The sequence below is a fragment of the Gobius niger genome (assembly GCF_951799975.1).
Source record: "Gobius niger genome assembly, chromosome: 3".
NCBI classification, from domain to species: domain Eukaryota; kingdom Metazoa; phylum Chordata; class Actinopteri; order Gobiiformes; family Gobiidae; genus Gobius; species Gobius niger.
Genome location: NC_136854.1, coordinates 14,747,211 through 14,766,531, shown reverse-complemented (window position 1 = coordinate 14,766,531; position 19,321 = coordinate 14,747,211). Strand labels below are relative to the sequence as shown.

The 19,321-nt window shown below is 40.8% G+C and overlaps 2 protein-coding genes across 2 annotated transcripts in view; both read right to left on the bottom strand.

Moving 5' to 3' along the window:
* The window catches only part of mtnr1aa (melatonin receptor 1A a), a 79,836-nt gene extending 75,382 nt beyond the window's left edge, over positions 1–4,454 (bottom strand). The window contains exon 1 of the mRNA XM_079554164.1: positions 3,887–4,454. Coding sequence (XP_079410290.1) covers positions 3,887–4,073 — 187 coding nt within the window. The 5' untranslated portion in view covers positions 4,074–4,454. The remainder of the gene's footprint in view (positions 1–3,886) is intronic.
* A 5,404-nt stretch (positions 4,455–9,858) lies between these two features.
* Positions 9,859–17,723, bottom strand: LOC306961425 (cytochrome P450 4V2-like). The gene is made up of 11 exons (XM_079554161.1): positions 17,511–17,723; positions 17,301–17,413; positions 16,616–16,701; positions 15,611–15,801; positions 15,115–15,184; positions 14,896–15,022; positions 14,545–14,712; positions 13,351–13,453; positions 12,150–12,284; positions 11,595–11,774; positions 9,859–10,113 (listed from the first exon to the last, which is right to left on the bottom strand). The coding sequence occupies exons 1-11, from the start codon at positions 17,701–17,703 to the stop codon at positions 9,935–9,937; spliced, it is 1,545 nt and encodes a 514-aa protein (XP_079410287.1). The 5' UTR covers positions 17,704–17,723; the 3' UTR covers positions 9,859–9,934.
* Between the last annotated feature and the right edge of the window lie 1,598 nt (positions 17,724–19,321).

Here is a 19,321-nt window from a genome sequence, read left to right as displayed (position 1 = left end):
TGCTGTGTATGAAAATAAATGGCGAGTCACAATGTGGCATTTTCCATCAAATGCAGATGATGACCAAGCAACGGGTGCTGCAAGATGCACAATATCCCTGTATTTCCGCGATAATTATTCCGACTGCGTGCCGAGCGCGCCTTTGTCTTTCAGGAATGCAGTTTTTGATCGACAGTTTATTGTTTTTGGGTTATCGTCTTGGACATGGGTTTGCTTTTATTTGAGACTCAAGATTGAGTTCTGTCCAAAGGTGAAAGACCCATACTTGTCAAGGGGGTCTTAAGCACTTTACATTTTCTTTTCTTTACATTTGGGGCGGACTGGGACTGAAAAACAGCCCTGGACAAATTAGCGTAAATACGACACTTCCACAAATACATGTTAACCTCTTACCCCCCGCCTTAACCGAGAGCATTTTCTCCAGTTCGACTTTACCCAAATCAAAAGGCTTCTTGACTGGAGAGCAACACTGTAACGCCTCATTTGAAAGCTAAAATCTAGAAAAGTGATGGTTACTATTTGTCACGTTGTCGCTGCATTTTTGTCATGTTTTTGTTGCTTTTTGCTGCTTTTTCATTAGCCTACTTTTTTGTGGCTTTTTGGCGTGTTTTCGTCACTTTTTTGTTGTGTTTTCGTCTCTTGTTTTTCGTTTTTTTTTTTTTTTCATGTTATTGTTGTTTTTTTATCGCTTTTTTCATTGCATTGTCGTCACGTTTTCGTCACATTTTGTTGTGTTTTTGTAACTTTTTTGTTGCTTTTCCAGCACATTTTGGTTTTTGGATGCCTTTCTTTTAAGCTTTTAGAGCTCGGTTACGCCCGGGGTTCTAACCATTTGCCCGTAAACATTTTTTGTAATTTTGGCTGAAAAGATGTAGGCTGAAGGTCACATATTTTAACTAACCATCAGAATGTGTTTAGCCCACATTTTTACTCTTTGACAGAGAACTGTAGCCTCTCAGCCTCAAACTACAGTATTGTTGTTGTAATAATATCCATGTACAACACGGTAGGGATTAGTCAACATCTGCCCGAACTTCGGCCTACAGTATGTTCCTAGCGCAAGTTATTAAATCAAACAATTTATGTTACATCAATGTTATTTCTTTGCTCACAAAACTTGTGAAACGCAGCGACAGTGATTCTAATCTTTGTTTTTCCATGTGAATGGTTATTGCTTAAAGGCATGGATCCAAATCTTGGATTAAACCAATTTGCCACCCACTTTGTGATCTGATGACTTCTGCTTGACTGGGACTTACAACTAGTGATGGGATTTATGGCGCTTAAATGAGAGCTGAATCTGTGGGATCCGCTCATTTCATAGAGCTTTTTTAAAGCTACATATAAAGAACTATCCTTTGAACAGGTGCGCTTCTCTTGAGCAGGATTTGATAGAGAGCCATTTTTTAATATTGGCAAGCATTGGAAAGTAACTGACGCCAACAGGCCCCCCCAAAGAGGGATGTTAAGTATCAGTTTTACATGGTCTCTCCAGCAGTTGTCTATATCAATTTTATTATTTAAAAGTATATAACATATGGTACATAGATTGGGTTTAGCCCTTTGCTGAAGCAGGTCATTTTGATTCACTCGCCTGTAAAATGACGCCTCCAAATAAAAATCATTGTCGTTTATGTCCCTTATGGAATTTACATAATACTCTTGCATGTGAGTCTCTAGTTGTAGCCACAACAACCAGTATGACTATCAGATCCACTATTGGCAAGTTATCAACTACAGCACTGAATAAAAGAATAATTGTCTTTATTCTCGACAACATTTTTTGATGAAAATAAAGGTCCACAGCTGCAATAGATAGGTGAAACCAAAACACACTCTGAGCCTATAAAAATACTACCACTTGAACATATATTTCAAACAGGTCAACAATATCTGTAAAAATTAACATTGTACATCACTTTTTGCGGATATGTCCATGCGTTTAATAGGACCTTTGTCTTACCCAAATCTATCATTTTGACTAGCAACATGTGGGGCAATGTGACTGTGGTGCGTATAGGAATGCATTTAATGGTGTTGGTGATTGTTTCATTCTATGGAAGTTAATTAAAGGAATAGGCCACCGTTTTTACATACTAAGATATGTTCTTACCTCAGTTTAGATGTGTTAATATATCCCCGTCTGGTCTTTGTCCGTGCGCTCTGCCAGGCAAACGGAGCACATACGCAGCCTCTCCCACATGTCATATAGCTCCAAAAAAGCTCACGATAGAAGCTACCAAGCTCTTCCACGTGTTCCCTATTTAAATAAAGTTACGTGAAGTGTTTTCATGCGAAGTATATTTACCCAGAAATGTAGCATGTCGATTTTATAAGCAAATAAAAAGGGGGACTATATTGTGAGGCGTAATGATACGAGGAGTAAAACGTCCGCGCAGTAACTCCTATAGGTTATTGACGGAAGTGAGCGGGGGAAGTCTTTAGGAGTTACTACGCGGACGCTGTGCTCCTCGTATCATTACGCCTCACAATATAGTCCCCCTTTTTATTTGCTTATAAAATCGACATGCTACATTTCTGGGTAAATATACTTCGCATGAAAACACTTCACGTAACTTTATTTAAATAGGGAACACGTGGAAGAGCTTGGTAGCTTCTATCGTGAGCTTTTTCTGAGCTATGTGACATGTGGGAGAGGCTGCGTATGTGCTCCGTTTGCGTGACAGAGCGCGCGGACAAAGACCATACGGGGATATATTAACACGTCTAAAGTGAGGTAAGAACATATCTTAGTATGTAAAAACGGTGGCCTATTCCTTTAAGTAAACCCTTTTTTGAAACTGGCTCAACAATATGATATGCATCAAATTCTGGCGATTTTTTTTAAATTCTAAGGTAGTAACAGCCATCATCTGTACTGGGTAGTTTAAGTGTTAAGGACTAATGTATTGCACATTTGAAGACATACATTTTAAAAACTTTGGGGCTCCAAAAAAAAAAATCATACATGGCCTGTACCTTATAAAAAGCAGTTCGCCAAAAAGAAGTTCATTTAAACCTCCAGACACATAAGCCTATTACGATTACCACTAGAGTAACCTTTCATTCGGGTTTTACCACTACCACAGCACAACACGATATTGCCAATCTTGTCCAAACTCTGAAGTTATAACCACAAGTTAACCTTTGCCAGTGAAATGCTCCGTGAACAAAACCTGCATGACATAATAGGCACCACTGAACCGGCAATAACGCAATATTCCTGTTGTCATTATGATTATTAAATTCGAGCTCCCGGCGGAGTAGCAGGGATCGCGGGAAAAGCCTGGGAAGCATTAGGATAAGTAGAGCCGCCCGGGTGAACTGCTGGGCTTTCCCCATCAATAACTGCTATAGTGTTTCTCTCGGCTTCAGCTCTCCTCCTCTGCCAGCCTGTCTTTTACACTATAGCCGAGCACTTGGCGTGGCTCAGGGAAATTATATCCGCTTCAAAAGTAGGCTATGGCCAGCACTAGGTCGATTTAAACCCATTACAGCACTTCGCGGCACGGGCAAAGTCCATTCAAAAGCGAGGTAACTATAGAGCTTAGCCAATATAGAGGCAGAAATGGGAGATATCCTTCCGCGGCGGCCCCTTTGATGTTATTGTTTTATACAGTAGCTATAGTGGCGCGCGCTGCAGCCCACTTCAGTACACGCTTGAGTGAGCAGAAAGCTAGCAAAGAGAGTGGGGGGGAAAAACACCTTTCGTTCGCTGAAGTCAATCACAACGTGTTTGCAAAAATGACAGCATGATTTCGCCAGGTGTGTGTAAGTAAAACGGTAGCAGTATTTACACTTAAAGAAAGTTTATATTTCACTCTGCGCGAATGTAACATCAAAACAGGCTAGCGAAGTTCCTGCCTCCACGCGCTCGCCTGCTCACCTGCGTTCCTTAGCTTCTTGTTGCGATAGACGGAGAAGATGACGAGGAGGTTGCCCAGGATGTCAACAACTATGGTGAAGATGAGAAAGCAGCCCAAAGTTGTGGTAACCCAAGGCGGCCGGTTCAGGACGGTGTCAGCGGGGTCTGGCGTTGTGGAGATGTTGAGGTGAGACCCATTTATAATCATTGTATAGGCTACAGCCGCCGAACTTTTACAAAGTGGAGCCGATGTGACGGGTGTGGGGTACGGGAGAAAAATTAAGAAATAAAAAAAAAAATCAGCGGCGGAGCCTGGGTTTGGAAGACGCCGGCGGAGAGACGCTGTTGCCCCCCACGGCTCTCATCTTCTGGCCGCGCGCTTTATCTTCTTCTCCCGCTACACGGTGCCGTGGATGCGCGCTTCGGATGCCGGCTGCATGTGGCGTGTGGCTCGGCGGTGGTGTTTACCCTTCCCTGCGCGCCTCGGTCGCCTCCGTGTCACTCCTGCTCCGCTGTACTCATTCACTTTGTCTGTCGGCATGTGCGCGTGTGACAACTTCAAAAACCTTCCCAGCGTGTGACCAAGCAGCCCGGGCAGGAGCGCTTTTTATTTACAGGGAGAAACACGGCCCCATGGCGGCGGTAAGTGGGAATTGCATTATAAGCTGCGGAGCGCGTCCTACTTTTCCACCCTGCTTTCTCCCATTCATAGCTAAGCTTTACTTCAGCTGCCCATTCATTATTATTTGCAAGAATCATTCACGTTGGAGCCCGTTCAGTGGAAACAGTAAGCACGTGTAGAGAGGCTTAAAGAGAACATGCGTGTTTTGTGACGTGTGAAAGGTGTGAATGTCAGCTCACTACCAGATGAGTAATTTAGGCTAGTCGCAATTTAGTTGAATTTTTAGTTTGTATGATTTAAAAAAAAAGTCATAGCCTGTTGTATTTTTCATCAATAGCCAAGATTAGCAATAAAATATGTCTCCTTAAGGATTCTGCGTATCATGTATAAAACTAGATAGCCTAGTTTAGACCGACCAAGACATGTTCTGAAATGCATGTGATTCTTGTATTACTTTAGTGATTATTTAATTATGTTTAGTTCTATCATCATGCAGCCCTACAAATAATTTACTAGTATATTTGTCCTGTTCTTATCCTCAGATGTTGTGGATCGGAAACTTCGTCACCGTTCAGTTGGAACACAGAACACTGTTGGCTTTTCATCCTTCAGTTCAGCAAACAGTGCCCGGGGGGTGTAAGCACTCATTTAGTTGGATTCTGGAGAGCTTTGCCAAAATGTTGACACTTAATAGAACTCTGTGTGCTTGGAAAGTCTGTTAGTGTCACTACTTAATGCATGTCAATCAGTAAAGAAACATCAGAAAAAAGAGCGTACACAGACATCAGGACAAAGTCAGCTGCATAGAGTGATACACATTTAGATTTTTCTTACTGTTCACGTTGATTTAGCTGATCCCAGGAAAGGTTTTCGGCCAATCAAGTACAATAGTTAAAACGTCTTTACCGCCCAATTAACGATGAATGAGGGAAAACGTGTTTCTTTCTGTCTAATTCAAACATGTTGAGCATTGATTATTTGTATAATTAAGCTAAAATATTTCTCAGGCTTAATCCATTTGAGAATTGCATGCTGTGGGGAAATGATTATTGTGGAAAACAGATAACTGTCACTGGAGTTGTAATTATGTTTTGAGTTTCTGTAATAACATTTGCAGTTGTGAGTGATTACTGGAGACTCCCATTCTGCTTTTCCTCTTTGCAGCCCGTGATTCATAGATTTCCCCACTGAGCATAATCATCATCATCATCCCATGCAGCCACGCTCTTATCTAATGGATAATTGAAGGCTTTATGAATCAGTCATTCCAGCGGTGAAGCATCGCAGGGAACACGGAGTCAACCCACGGTGACGAGTAAGAAGCAGAAGCAAATCTGCGGGGGATACTGCGTTTTGTTTGTGCTTTTAGCCAAGCATGAAGAGTAATGGCAGGTTTGTGTAGAGTTACTTCGCAATGTTGTTTTTAAGAGAAATACACATCAGTGGAAAGAGGGACACAGAATTCCTTTTGAAATATATGCCAAATAAGAATTATGTATTATGTATTATTTACCACAGGGACATACAAAACTAATTTTATTTATGTGTCAGCATTTGAAATTTTAATATGAACAGCCTTAGTACGTCAAGCAGCATTTCAAGTAAGTACAATATGGTGTGTTACTGCCTTGTTATTGTCTTTATGTGTCTTAAAAAAACAAGTCTTTAAATACAATATGATGACAAAATATAGGAAAATGTCTCAGCTGCATTTGACCTTGCTCATGTTCAAGGTTATTCTACTGTGAAGGCTTTGCAGGGAAGTTCTCTGTGATTGTCTCTTCATATGTCACATTTTACATGTTTTGCCTGTGTCCGCATATAGTTTCTCCAAGCGCTTAGTGTCCCCTACTACTAAAAACATGCACAATGGGTTAATCCTCCAGGGGATTCTAACCAGTAGCCTGGCTTGACACCCATTGCTCCTTACGGGTTGCCACACCAGCATCAAAGTATGGGTCAAATGCAGAGGACAAATTTCCCCTTAACCTTTATAGCCTTTGCATGAGATTTGCGAGAGAAAGCAAATATCTTGCAAATCTTAGGAAGGAAAGCACTTCCTGGTTACGGGAGGAGCTTGGGGTATACAAGAGAGGCTTTGTATAAGCTGGGGTCGTGGCGCAAAGAATAGTAAATTGAAAGATTACTCAAACATGTGTGGAAGGCTGAAAACACAACTCCAGATATGTTTTTGTAACATTGAAAAGCTCTTAAAAAGTATGTTTTGCACAACTTACCCCCCTTACATTTCTACTACTGTTTCCATGGTTGTGGAATTTAGTTATGTATTAAAGTAGAAATTTCAGATTAAAAAAATACCGCTGATTTTGTATTCAGAAACAACTGCAATCAGCATTAACACTGAAGAGAATTGGCGGGACGTGTTTTGTCTGTAATGAAATATGCACAACCTTACATAATCAAAAGATAATGTGCTACAGTTGAGCCTATATGTTTCTTGGCTTTAAATGGTCATCAGAACTGAGAGACAGCGGATGAAGACAAATGATGCACTAAAATGTGCATATAGCATACCTTCAAAAGGCCCTTGGATGTCATGGATGAAAAATACATAAATGCGAGGGAGCGACGGTGGGAAGCTCTTCTAACTTACGTCATCTGCATATACTGCGAGATGGCTTAAGAGCTGTTTGGAGTTTTGTGGAGGAAGCAGGGTATGGATACGGGAAGGGTTAAGTGGGAGAGAAGTGGTTCCTATGGGGGTGGGATAGGCCAGATGAAGACTAATGGCGTAGGCTTGATGAAGACTCCCCTTTGTGTCAAATTGTAGCCAGTACTCCTATGGCTCTCAACATATTTTTACAGTTGCCTCTAGTATCTGTGTGGTGTCTTTTAAACTTAGCTCTGAATATGTGTGTGACAGCTCAGTCTATTCTCAGTCTTTGAGAACTATTTGACTATTCACAAAAATTTAAGGAGGCTCCAGATATTTGAAGACAATATGATTCACTGTCTGTCTGTATTGTATCTGTTCTCGTCATTTGGAAACTCTTTGTCTGGCAGATACGTTTGAGTAAGTCAACTTTCCATGGACTTTTTTTTTTTGGGGGGGGGCATTTTGGCCTATTTATCAAAGTTGACACAAATCAGGTAAAGACACCGCTTGACCTAAGATAAGACAAAAACAAGATCACACGTTCTAATATTTGGCTGGACCACATTAAGCTTTAATTACAGCTCACATTCACTGTGCCATTGTTTCAATAAGCTTCTGCAATATCAAAAGATCAGTGTTGCATACATTTTTCACCAAGATCTTGTATTAATGATGGGAGCGAGTGACCACTGCGCAAAGACTTCTCCAGCACATTTCAAAGATTCTCAATGATGTGTAATACAAATATTGTAGCACTTTGAGATTTGGTGTCAAATGTAAAGTGCATTATAAATAAAATTTATTATTATTATTATTATACTCCCTGAACCACTGTCTCACAATGTCAGCCTGATGAATCCTGGCATTCTCGTCTTAGAACATGCCCGTGTCGTCAGGGAAGAAGAAATCCATCGATGGAATAGCCTGGTCATTCAGGATGTCCAGTTGCTGATCTCAGTCTTTGGGCACAACTGCAGCAACCCTAGAACACTGAGGGTTTTTTTTTGGTCTGGCAGTGTGTCTGTGCTGTGTGAATGTTTGCTTGCATTGCACTTTCTTAACAATTAACAGAAACAACAGTTGAGAAATGTTGAGCCAATTACTTTCTAAGCCACATAAAAATGATAAAACAAGCAGGTGTGGAGTTTTGTCCCCACTGTGCTTCCCTGTTAAATACCCCTGATATAGACCAATAACCCTGCGTACGCCGTCCTGTCACCCCAGTGAAAAGTGTCATGACTAATGTCTCTGCCGCTCCGCTGCTCATCTCCAAGTCCCACGGAGAAACAAGAACACTCGCATTTGTCTGCCACGGCCCCGCCCATGTGTGCCAGTTGCCTTGACAACAGCTCAGCTCCACCCAGGAAAGAGATGTGAATGCTGGTAGAAAGAGGATTATTGGGGTCAGTGATCTCCACATGTGCTGTTCCAATTCTCACGCACACACAAGTGTACCCTCACGGCGCATGAGTATCAACATAACTGTACAGCAGCACAACAAACAAGGACGTTTGTGTGAATGCTGAATACATTGAAACTCACAATTGATTATTTTTGAGCTGCATGAATGAATGATGATATGGATGACCAAGCTTCAAAGTCATACTTGCTCTGTAAGGTTTACTGTACTTCAAAGTCAAAACAGCACCATTGGGTCAAAACACCTCCATCAACCTGGTTAATTAATTGTAAATTTGTTGAATAAACTTGCAAGCATCTCTTACAAAGTTTGAAAATAGAGAAACATTGACAACATGTAGCGTGGGCCTACCCTGTTTCCTATAAACATCTGTCCTTCAAAAGAACAATTACATTTTACATCTGAAGTTTACCTCAAAAGTTACACATAATGCATGGTCTCTAGTGGAAAGATTTTGTGGAAATAAGTTGTTTTTTAAATTGCTCTATTCATTTATTTTTATCCACTGATGAAGACTGAACTGAACCTTTTTATACCAAAAATTGATATGATTAATTCTATCCCATGACTGTGTTGTGATACAGACTGTTCAAATGTTCTGGATAGTGGGTTCTTTGAAATGCTTTCCAATAAACTTTTGTGCTGCAGGCTTTTTGCATCCAAAAGTTGTGGCGGTGGATGTTGGATTCAGGCAACCTGAAAACAGGCCTGAACAGCAGCATCTGGCCCCATCTTCAGACTCTCTGAGGGACTGCAGCTGGTGTGTTACAGAGAATATAGGTGTATTGTATGTCGGGTCCCTGATCAAGGGCAAGACTCTAGATCACTGTTTTTTGTCATAACTGATTTTTTTTTTTGAATTCTCAACCATTGTATTAATGAACCAGTGTAAAGCTTTCTGGTGCATTGGGGCAGTGGTTCTCAAACTACTTTATTCATTTTAATTAGAGATGAATTTATCAATGGTTTTGTAACACATTTAAATTAGGTATATGTCTGGATTAGAACATTTTTCGAGCTAAGACATAGTTTAGACATAGTTTTGTCCCCTTTTAGTTATTTTAGACCCTTTTAGAGATTGTTAAGTCCTTATTTGATCTTGAATTATGGTTGGTGGTATACTTTGAACCACTGCATGTGTTAGATGTATTTGCCCATTGTCATCAGACAGTGAATCTGCTTTTTACCGGATGGCGAGGGGATAATAGAATGAGGTCAATCCCGAACCTTAACCTTGACCCTCCCCCAAACGCCCACCTTGTTAGATAACGTTAACGGGCTTTTTTGTCTATTTTGCGTTTGTACTGCTTATACTTCAATTATCAGTTGACAAAGACAGCTTTATTTCCACAAGTAGTCAAGTAAGGTACAGGTATAAAACACAGGACAAATAATCACAGCAAAGTAGAGTTATTGTGCAGAGGTTTGAGGAGTCCTCTTCTCCAGCTTGATCAAGATGCCATTCTCTGGACGCAAGATGAGTTCTCCCACCGGCTGCAGGTCCTCGCGTTTCTGACACGCCTCCACAGTGAAGCTCCGCAAGATGGACGCCAGCACCACCTTCTCCTCCATCAGGGCAAAACGCTGGCCTGGGAACAAAGAAAATGCCATTAACGGAGGGCATCACATAGTAGATATAGTTAGTAGCTGCGATATATTTTAATACAAAGTGTTCTTAATGGCTTATTACTTTACCCTAAATGTGGATTATGTGCAAAATATAAATGACTCATTAAAGGCTCAAAGAGACAATACATTTGTAGGGCTGGGGACACACTGGCGGCGTTTTGCCAAATACTGAGCCCGATTTGCCTCTCCTGGAGCTCGGGAAGTTGTGGCTCGATAAGAGGTTCTCCTAAGTGATCATTTCTATCTGTGCTCCTCATGTGTGTGGTGTCAGTGAGACTGCGTTACAACTTTTTTGCCGAGTCGAAGCCTTCAAATTCAAAATGTGTTTGATATTGATATATGCTTGTTTGCGATTTCAGTGGCGCTACTGTGGCAACAGCCAATCAGGAAACCCCCTGCTGTGGCGTTTCAGTTCGCTGAGTGTGGTTACTTCTACCCAGGGCTGGACTGGCCATCAGGAGAACAGCAGTTTTCCCGGAGGCTGTTGTACTTTGGGCAGGTCAGATCAGATGTGTGAGAGCAGTCACAAAGCGCACTTACACTTAATGCCACGCTTCAGCGCCCTGTCATGTTAAGTTCTCACAAACTTCATATTGTCTATATAGGTCTAGAGGCACGTTGTCTGCTCCCTACAACCCCCTGATCTCAGCCCAGCTCTGGTCGCTGGTGCCCAAGGCAGAGACAATAGGGCCATACTCAATTATTAAAGCGACGCAGGCTAGCCAGTCACAGTGTCGCCTTTATTTCACCAACACGCATGTTTCTGTAGTTACTGATACAAGGCATGCATTAAAGCACAGGTCACTGATGCTGTCCAATATATCCATCCATCCAATTTCCTCTGCTTTATCCATGGCTGGGTCGCGTGGGCAGAAGTCTGAGCAAAGATCCCAGACTTCCCGATCCACACAGACCTCCTCCAGCTGTTCTGGGGACTTTGAGGCGACACCAGGCCAGAGACATAGGGCCCAATCTTGTGTTTTAAAATGCTATCATTTTGTGCTGAGTAGGAGCGCACTTTGTGATCTTAGAAGAGGCTGAGGAGCTACAGGTAGCTCTGAAGCAATACGTTGTAGTCACTTCTTAATCTTGTGACCAGAGGGTCGGGTTTGAATTCCGTAGGTGCACACTGCTGTTGTATCCTTAAGCAAGACACTTGACCCACCTTGCCTCCAGTGTCTGACACTGGTATCTGACACTGATATATGAATGAGGGAGTGACTGGTTCCTTGATGTGAAGTGCCTAATGTAGGTTGGAAAACGCTATATCAATGTGACCATGCACATGATCCAGAGTTAAATGTGAACATGTGAAAACATTGTTAAAAATCCCTTTAAAATTTTTAATATTACCACAAATCGCCCCAGCGGCATTGAGGATGGCTCAAATAGGATGGGCCCATGAGATGACCTAATTCAAAGTCCCAAGTGTCATTGTTACCAATGCAGTTGCGTAGTCCGGCGGAGAAGGGCACGTATGCATATGCTGGACGTCCGGTGGAGTTCTCGGGAAGAAATCGCTCCGGTCTGAATGCCTCGGGCTCAGGGAAGTATCTCGGGTCTCGATGTAGTGCGTATGTCACAATAATAACATTCGAATCTTTGGGTACCTTGAAGCCCCCTGCAAATATATTTAATATTAAATTTCAAGTAAGGCATGATCATATTATTACGTTTACACTTGTTGTGTGATTTACAGAGTTATAAAATGCTGCTGATTAAAAGGAGTATTCCATTTGAGACTTTTAAGTCCCTAATATTGTGGTACAACGTTGTATATTATTGCTAATATTGCAAAATTCCTAATTCTGAGTTGAGTTGCCTTTGATTTCTAGCATCAACCCAAAACAACATAATGCCACATTGCATCAAAACAGAAATGATAGACAACAATGGAAGACTCGATTAAAACATATTTACATTATGTTTTGCTGATCCCCAGTGAACATTATGTATACACTAAGAACTGCATAATGAGCCAATCTGCAGTACTCACTGATGGTGGTGTCCTGGCAGATGGTTCGGGCAAAGAATGGGACGGAGGGGTACAGACGGAGCGCCTCCTTGATCACACACTCCAGGTATCGCAGCTTCTTCAGGTCCTCTGCGTTTATGGGCCTCTCTGAGGTCCCTGAATATGCCATAGAAACACTGGATAAACACTCAAAAAATTGTAGTGTTCATACTACAATTTTGAACACTACTCTTGTGTGACGAGAGGGGTTTCAATGGGGCAGTCAATTGTAAATTGTAAATATTAGTTCAAAGTTGCTGATTGAAAAAAAATTACCAATGTGAATGTTTTAAAGCGGTACTAAGCAACTCATGCCCCTAGAGGCCAAAAGCGCCACTGCAGGTAGCGTGTTTTTACTCATTAATTGTCCGTTAGAGTAAATACTACACTGACAGAAAAGACAAAGGGAGAGGGATATTGTACATCCAGTTACACAATGGAGATCATTTTTTTCACTCAAACTTGGCTGTCAATACTGTTTAAGTGGCGCTAGCCCGCAGTTAGCTTTGCCCATTAGCCTGTTAGCTTCTTCTTTGTGATTCCATTATTGTGTATTAGTGGCTCCGACCTGTAGGCAGGAAAGCTGCAATTGTGGTTTTCTGGCCAGGGACACTAGGGGAGATGAAAGACCCCCCAATCATCCCATCAACACTTGCATTACCCCAAGAAGTACTATGAAAAGATTTATTAAACAAGTTACTTAGTACTGCTTTAAATCCATCAATGTTTAACGTTTTATATTACAACACTAAAGTTTTATGGTTAATAATAACTACAGTATGTTGTTCAGCAATCAGTCTGCACAAAAAGATATCAGATAAGATTTCCATTGGCCTTCAGACCAATAGAATATGATTTCTTCCATGATATGTCCTTGATCAAAAACATTTGTTACAACACAGTTGTATTTTGTTTCAGTCATGCCGTGTTTTAGGAATGCTGTACTTAGCCATTGATTTGATTGAAGATTTGCAAAAGCAAACAGTCCAAAATCTGACCCAATTACTCCTGTATTATTGTGCACATTTGAACTGTAACCACAGCATTACCTCATGGAAAACATGTCCTAAACTTGAGATGTATCTGCAGGCACTCAATTATCTTTTGTTTAATTTGGACATTGTTTTACTCACAGCTTGACGGAGAATGTTTCTGAACAGGGACATATCAGCCAAGTTCTTACCAAACACCTCATCGAGCTCTTTGTGCACTTTGCGCTGCACCTCAGGGTGGGAGCCCAGCAGGTGCAGGGCCCAGTTCATGGCAGCGGCCGTAGTGTCGTGACCCTGGGGAAGGAAAATATTGTTTTTACTAACAACTAGGGATGGGACGAAAATGAAATTTGAGGTCACGATTATCTTGGCCAAAATAATAACGATTAACGGTATTATCACAATATTTGCCTATTGTTTAAAAATCACTGAAACTGCAGAAATTGGGATTGGGCAATTATTAAATATTCCTCTTCATTGTCTGCTGTAATTGTCATACGAGTGAGACATAAAGTAAGTATTTAAAGGCACACTGTGTAACATTTTGGACTATACTGTTGTCATCAATACAAAACATGCAGCTAATGAGCAGCACCACACAGAACATGCTATTTCTGCAGTGGGTAATCAAAGAATGGATTTGGATGAGGAAGTAACCTACTGAAATCTTAAATACTGCTGACTTTAGTCACATCTCCATGGAGACGTACCCACTCCCGGTAAAGTTACCCGCACTGGTTGTCTGGTGGATTATCTTCTAGCATGATAATCACGATAAGCAAAAAATATAGCGATTGATTAATTGCCGTATTTTTTATTGCGATTCACAATATTATTGTTTATCGTCCCATCCCTACTAACAACTATTGTTGAACAAAAGTATAAATGCAACACTTTTGTTTTTTCTCCCATTTTTTTTCATATACACCCAACAGACTCATCTCTCTCAATATTATATATATATTATTATATTAATATATAATAGAGTTGACCAGGTTGTTAAGGTAAAGCAACATATACAGTGAATTTTGTCCTCTGCATTTGACCGATGCCGCTGAGGCAATGAGGAGCAGTGGGCGACCACAGTGCAGCGCCCGGGGATCTGCAGAATCACCTGGCTGGACGATTCACCTTTTGTACATGTTTTTAATGGTATTGGAAATCACCTGGAAGAAACCGACACAAACTCCACAAATAAAGGCCCCGTCCGTCCGGGGATCGAACCCGGGACCTTCTAGCTGTGAAGCACGAGCACTAACGGTGCCGGAATAGATCTATTGTTTTATATAGAAAATGTTTTGTGTCTTTGAAATGCAAAATGTGTTCATATTTTTGTTCAGTGTATGATCATTTCACAAATCTACTTCAGTTGCAATGGCACCCACCTCAAACATGAAGGTGTCCACCTCCTCCTGAATGTCCTGATGGCTCATGCTATTGCCCTCATCATCTGTGGTCTTCAGCAGCATGTCCAAGAACGCCCGCCTCTTTTTCCCATCTGTCTCACTGTCTGATTCAGTGTTTGAAATGCTTTCCGCTCTCTCATGTATAACCTAGAAACATTGAAAATAAAAATTAAAAGATTTCCCCACAATATAGGTTTGTCAGATGCTTTTGCCAAATGATTGGGATTGACAAAATCATTGCAACCTGTAATTTTACTCACAGTAAAGCATACTTGGCCCTTCCTCTCACATGTATGCAAAAAATGATGGAGAAGGTGGACATTTACTCACTTTGTAGGTAAATGAATGGAGAACCTTGAGTGTTTTGTCATGCTCCTTTCCGTCTCCTATAGTATAGTACACAAAGTCTGGCCAGTACCAGGGCATCCTCTGTCTTCGGCTGACGATGTCACTCATTCTGATGGAGAAAAAAGATTGTGAGAATTTTAAACAACATTACCTGTAAAAACACTACGGATATATTTTGTGAAATTCCAGTTTCTCACTCACTTGTATACACACTTGACATACTCGGATTCTGAGTTGCTCTGAGCATAAATCTTCTTTCCCATGGCAGTTTCTACAAATTAACAAAAGTGTTCAAACATCAAAAATGCTGAAGATATGGATTGAAAACAGATTACTGACACAAATAGGAGGGGGAAATTGTACTGCACGTCTTTCATTTAATAATGTTTTCATTTGGAAATCTGATCTGTAATAGGCCAGACAATTGACATGCAATGACATTAAGTGGATTCATTTCTATTACATATACATGTGCCATGATTTCTAAATTTAATAGCTTAAAATGAAGTCAAGCTAAAAAAATATATCTTAAGTGAAGGTGTTGTCGCCACAATTAAGCATTTTGAGAGAATGGCCCTGTAAGTTACAATTTCCTGTTTAAATCTAGGGAGATTCTCATCTACCCGTATCACCAGTAATTCGTCCATTCATGCAATGCTGGCTCAGTAGAGGAAGTGTGTTGCTCCACAATGCTGACCACAGATGATGTCCAGGGCACACAGGGTGACATCAGAGAAGCAGTTGAACACTCCCTTTCCAGCCTTTTTGTGAAGTTTCTCCACCAGGATCTCTGCCTGCTCATTCATCACCTCCAGAAAGTCAGCCAGGATGGAGAAGTGGAAAGTGGGGGTCAACATCTTCCTCCTCTGACGCCATTTGTTACCAGTGCTTTTGACACAATATAATTGAAACAATTCATTATATAATCTATGGTGTCTTTATAGAATATAGCATTGCAGTAACCAAATGTTTTCCTACAGTACCATCTGCTGGCACTTTTAGATATTGCAAGATGAATATAGCTTAAAGTCTGCTCATTTTATACACTTTATAAAAAGGAGAAAGATACACTGGTTTCCTTGAATTCTACATAATTCGACTTAAGTAGAACGAGCAATCAGAGAATACATTTGTATAAGTAAGCATTAAAAATAACTTTTGATTTCATTTCGAAGGTGGTATATCAATTGTCTCCATTACAAACTATTTTACACTTAATCATGATATTTTCTGTTTTCCTGTTGGCCAGTGTATGTGTGAGTGTGACACCTCACAGTATTTTTTGTGTTATCCAATAGCTGGTTGTTTTCATTTCTGCCACATACTGTTTGAACATTAATTTCAGCAACATACAGCTAACTCCATTGGAATAAAAGAAGTTTGTGTCATGTTGCTATTGAACATTTACTTATATATTATATATAAAAAATAATCAATTATAAAAAGAAATAGCCCTTATAGGGATGATAACCTTCCTTTAAAGTAATCACTATTTCTTGAATAGAACTTCACGCAGAAACTTGTATATACTGTCTACTTTTTAAATAGTGTTTTTTGATTAGTATTATACTAATGTATTACTGGACACAGTTGCAAATCCATTTGCTCAGTCTTGATATTATGTACCGCATTATGTGGCCGCATTGAGTTGCCTTGTGTATGAAATGCACGGTATAAATTAAGTTGCCTTGCCTTGCCTTACCTTGTGAGAAGTCCAGTGCCGAGCCATGGATGCAGGAAAGTGTATGCATAGGCCTTGTCTATGTGGATGGAGTTGTTGAGAATACTCTGTAAAGTAAGAGAAATATGCAGCCATGAGAAAGATATGTGGTTACGTAACACGACAGAGAAAGTGAGCCATAGACTGCATTGTGTACGAGTTGTAAAAAGTGGTGGGCGTTGTGCTATGGGGCTGTTACTATGGTCTGGAGTTCAGTAGAGTTTGGAATGTTAAAGAGTAAACAGAAAGACCAGGGTTCACTTCAGTCCATGCTGCCAGTTACGTAAAACCAGCTCCATTTATGGCAGTTGTTTTAATAAACACAGTATTGCAGAATATTGCAGAGCCTTATTGCTATTTATTTGTTAATTTGCCAGGATGAATGAGCGTATGTTTGAGAGTGCGAGTGTGGGACAAGTTACAACAGATGCAAATTAGCCCAAGGCTACAATCCGGCGTGGCATGTTTACAGGCATGAGTCCCATATACATTCACTACCATGCACTGTCCCAAACAAATAAACAAATAAACAAATACAGTTACAGTATTTTGTGTCTGATTTTGAGAAGTGTAAAGTTTTTCAGCAAATTCAAACCTGATGCCATTATGTTTATGACTAAACAATGTGAATAATAGAGGACAGGAGAGTTTTTTGTGTTGTTCCTACCTCAACGGTTTCATTGTGGTAGAGGATGACAAATGGGACTGTGCCAATCCAGATTTTAAACAGTGGAAGTGAATAGTGCTCGGTTGTAAGCTCCACAATCTGGTTAAAGAACTCTGCAATGAAATCATTAATTGATTGAGGACACCAATGATGTAGTCTCTGAAAAGTAGATTTTGCCTTTATGAGCTTATAGTATCAGATGCATCTTACCTCCTCCTTTGGTTTTCAATTGGTGTGCGTTCCCAATGATGGGGAATGTCGGTCCTATCTCCGGAATAGCCTTCATGATAATATACTTGGACACATAGGCACCCAGCAGTTTGTAGGTGATGTATGTGAGAGCCAGAATAAAAGCGCTCCCCACCATTATCGAAAGTGCGTTACTGCCAATCAGAATTGCCATTTTGGATCTTTTTCTGTGTGTGTATACAGAAAGACAGCACATGGTCTCTGGTGCAGAGACTTTTATGTGCACAGCCTGAGGTGGGAGGGTGAATTGGAGGGGCCACCTCCTTTAGGGCTTGCATAAATGTTATGTCCTTTCATTGGGCAGTATAGTTAGACATTTTATCTGATATGAATGATGCATGAGAAGGTGAGGTTGGTGCATAAATTGTCCTCCACAGTGCATATTGCAAGGAAGTAATGTTAATGATTGACAGAAGACTTTGGTCCAATTGGGCATGCCCTGAGTCAACATTAATTCGGGCTTTGATTGGTGTTGGAGCAGTGCATATCTTGTTGCCCTGACCGTGCAGCACATATACAAGAACTCTGCTGAACTCCATTAACTACATCTACTCCATATACTAGGGCAGGGGTGGTTGGCGACATCAGGCCCCAGGGCAAAATCTGGTCCTCCAGCATAGAATCTCTTGCACTCGAGATGATTTTTTAGAAATATTACTACACAAATCAGAGATAAAATACCTGGTACTATTAGGCCTTAATATTAAATACAACATTGGCATTTGGGCTACGATTGGGAGAGTCGGCCCTTGGTGTTTTCACCAATCAGAAAACGGTCCCTCCATCAGGCAATCTTGCCAACCACTAGGGATTTTATCTCTTCTTTATTAGGTCGAAAATGAATTTTCTAGTGCCTGTCATTGTGAACATTGTCCCACAATTTGAAAAGGGTAACAACAAAAACAACAGTACCAAATAGGCTTGTAAGGAAAGTCTCTATTGATACTGTGAAATACGCTTTCTTTTTTTTCTACTTTCTATGAAAAGAAAATCACTCTGAAATAATTATCCATGATGCAACGTTCACAAACAGGTCAGAGGAGTTCAGAGTGTTTTCTTTGTTTGAGAGGGCCCCGTGTTCCAGATAGCTTGGCACATTTCTGAATCTGTTTCCTTGCACATGCTGGTATTGGCTGGTATCGTTTTATGGAGGTTTCTTCGATCTGATTACATTACTAAGTTCAAAAGCAGCAAGCACTTTATGACTGATTCATTGACTACTCTTTAGATTGGGAATTATCTTCTGTGCAGGAACCAAACAATCTCGCCTGTAAGTTTGACTTTTGCTCCACCAATGTTAAAACTGTGCATGTCAAAAATCTTTGCTTTTCCTTGTATATTGCACACATGTGGCAGAGCTACAAAAAGAGCAGTCTTCTGTGGTTGACAATGGCCGACAATGAATTTGAGATTCTTATTGAAGGTCTCATTGGTTGGTCTAAAGATGCTAACTAGAATTTTACCAACTACCGACTGTAGTTTGATATTTGATGTTGTTTGGGTCACATGGAGCTGAATGGCCAGCACGCATAGCAAGACGATCCAATTGGCAGATCAGATGTGACTTTTTGTGTGGAGTTTGAATGTTATCAGGGTCTCCTTCAGGCACTCCCATATATTCCCAAACATGCACAGTAGGTTAAAACCTCAAGCAAGGTAATCCTGACCAAAAGCCTGATTCAGGACCTGAAGATGGGCCCCAGGCAGTGACCCGCTGTTTCCCAGTGCTCTTAACAGGTTGCTCTGGGGCACTGGTTGAGGAATGGGTCAAA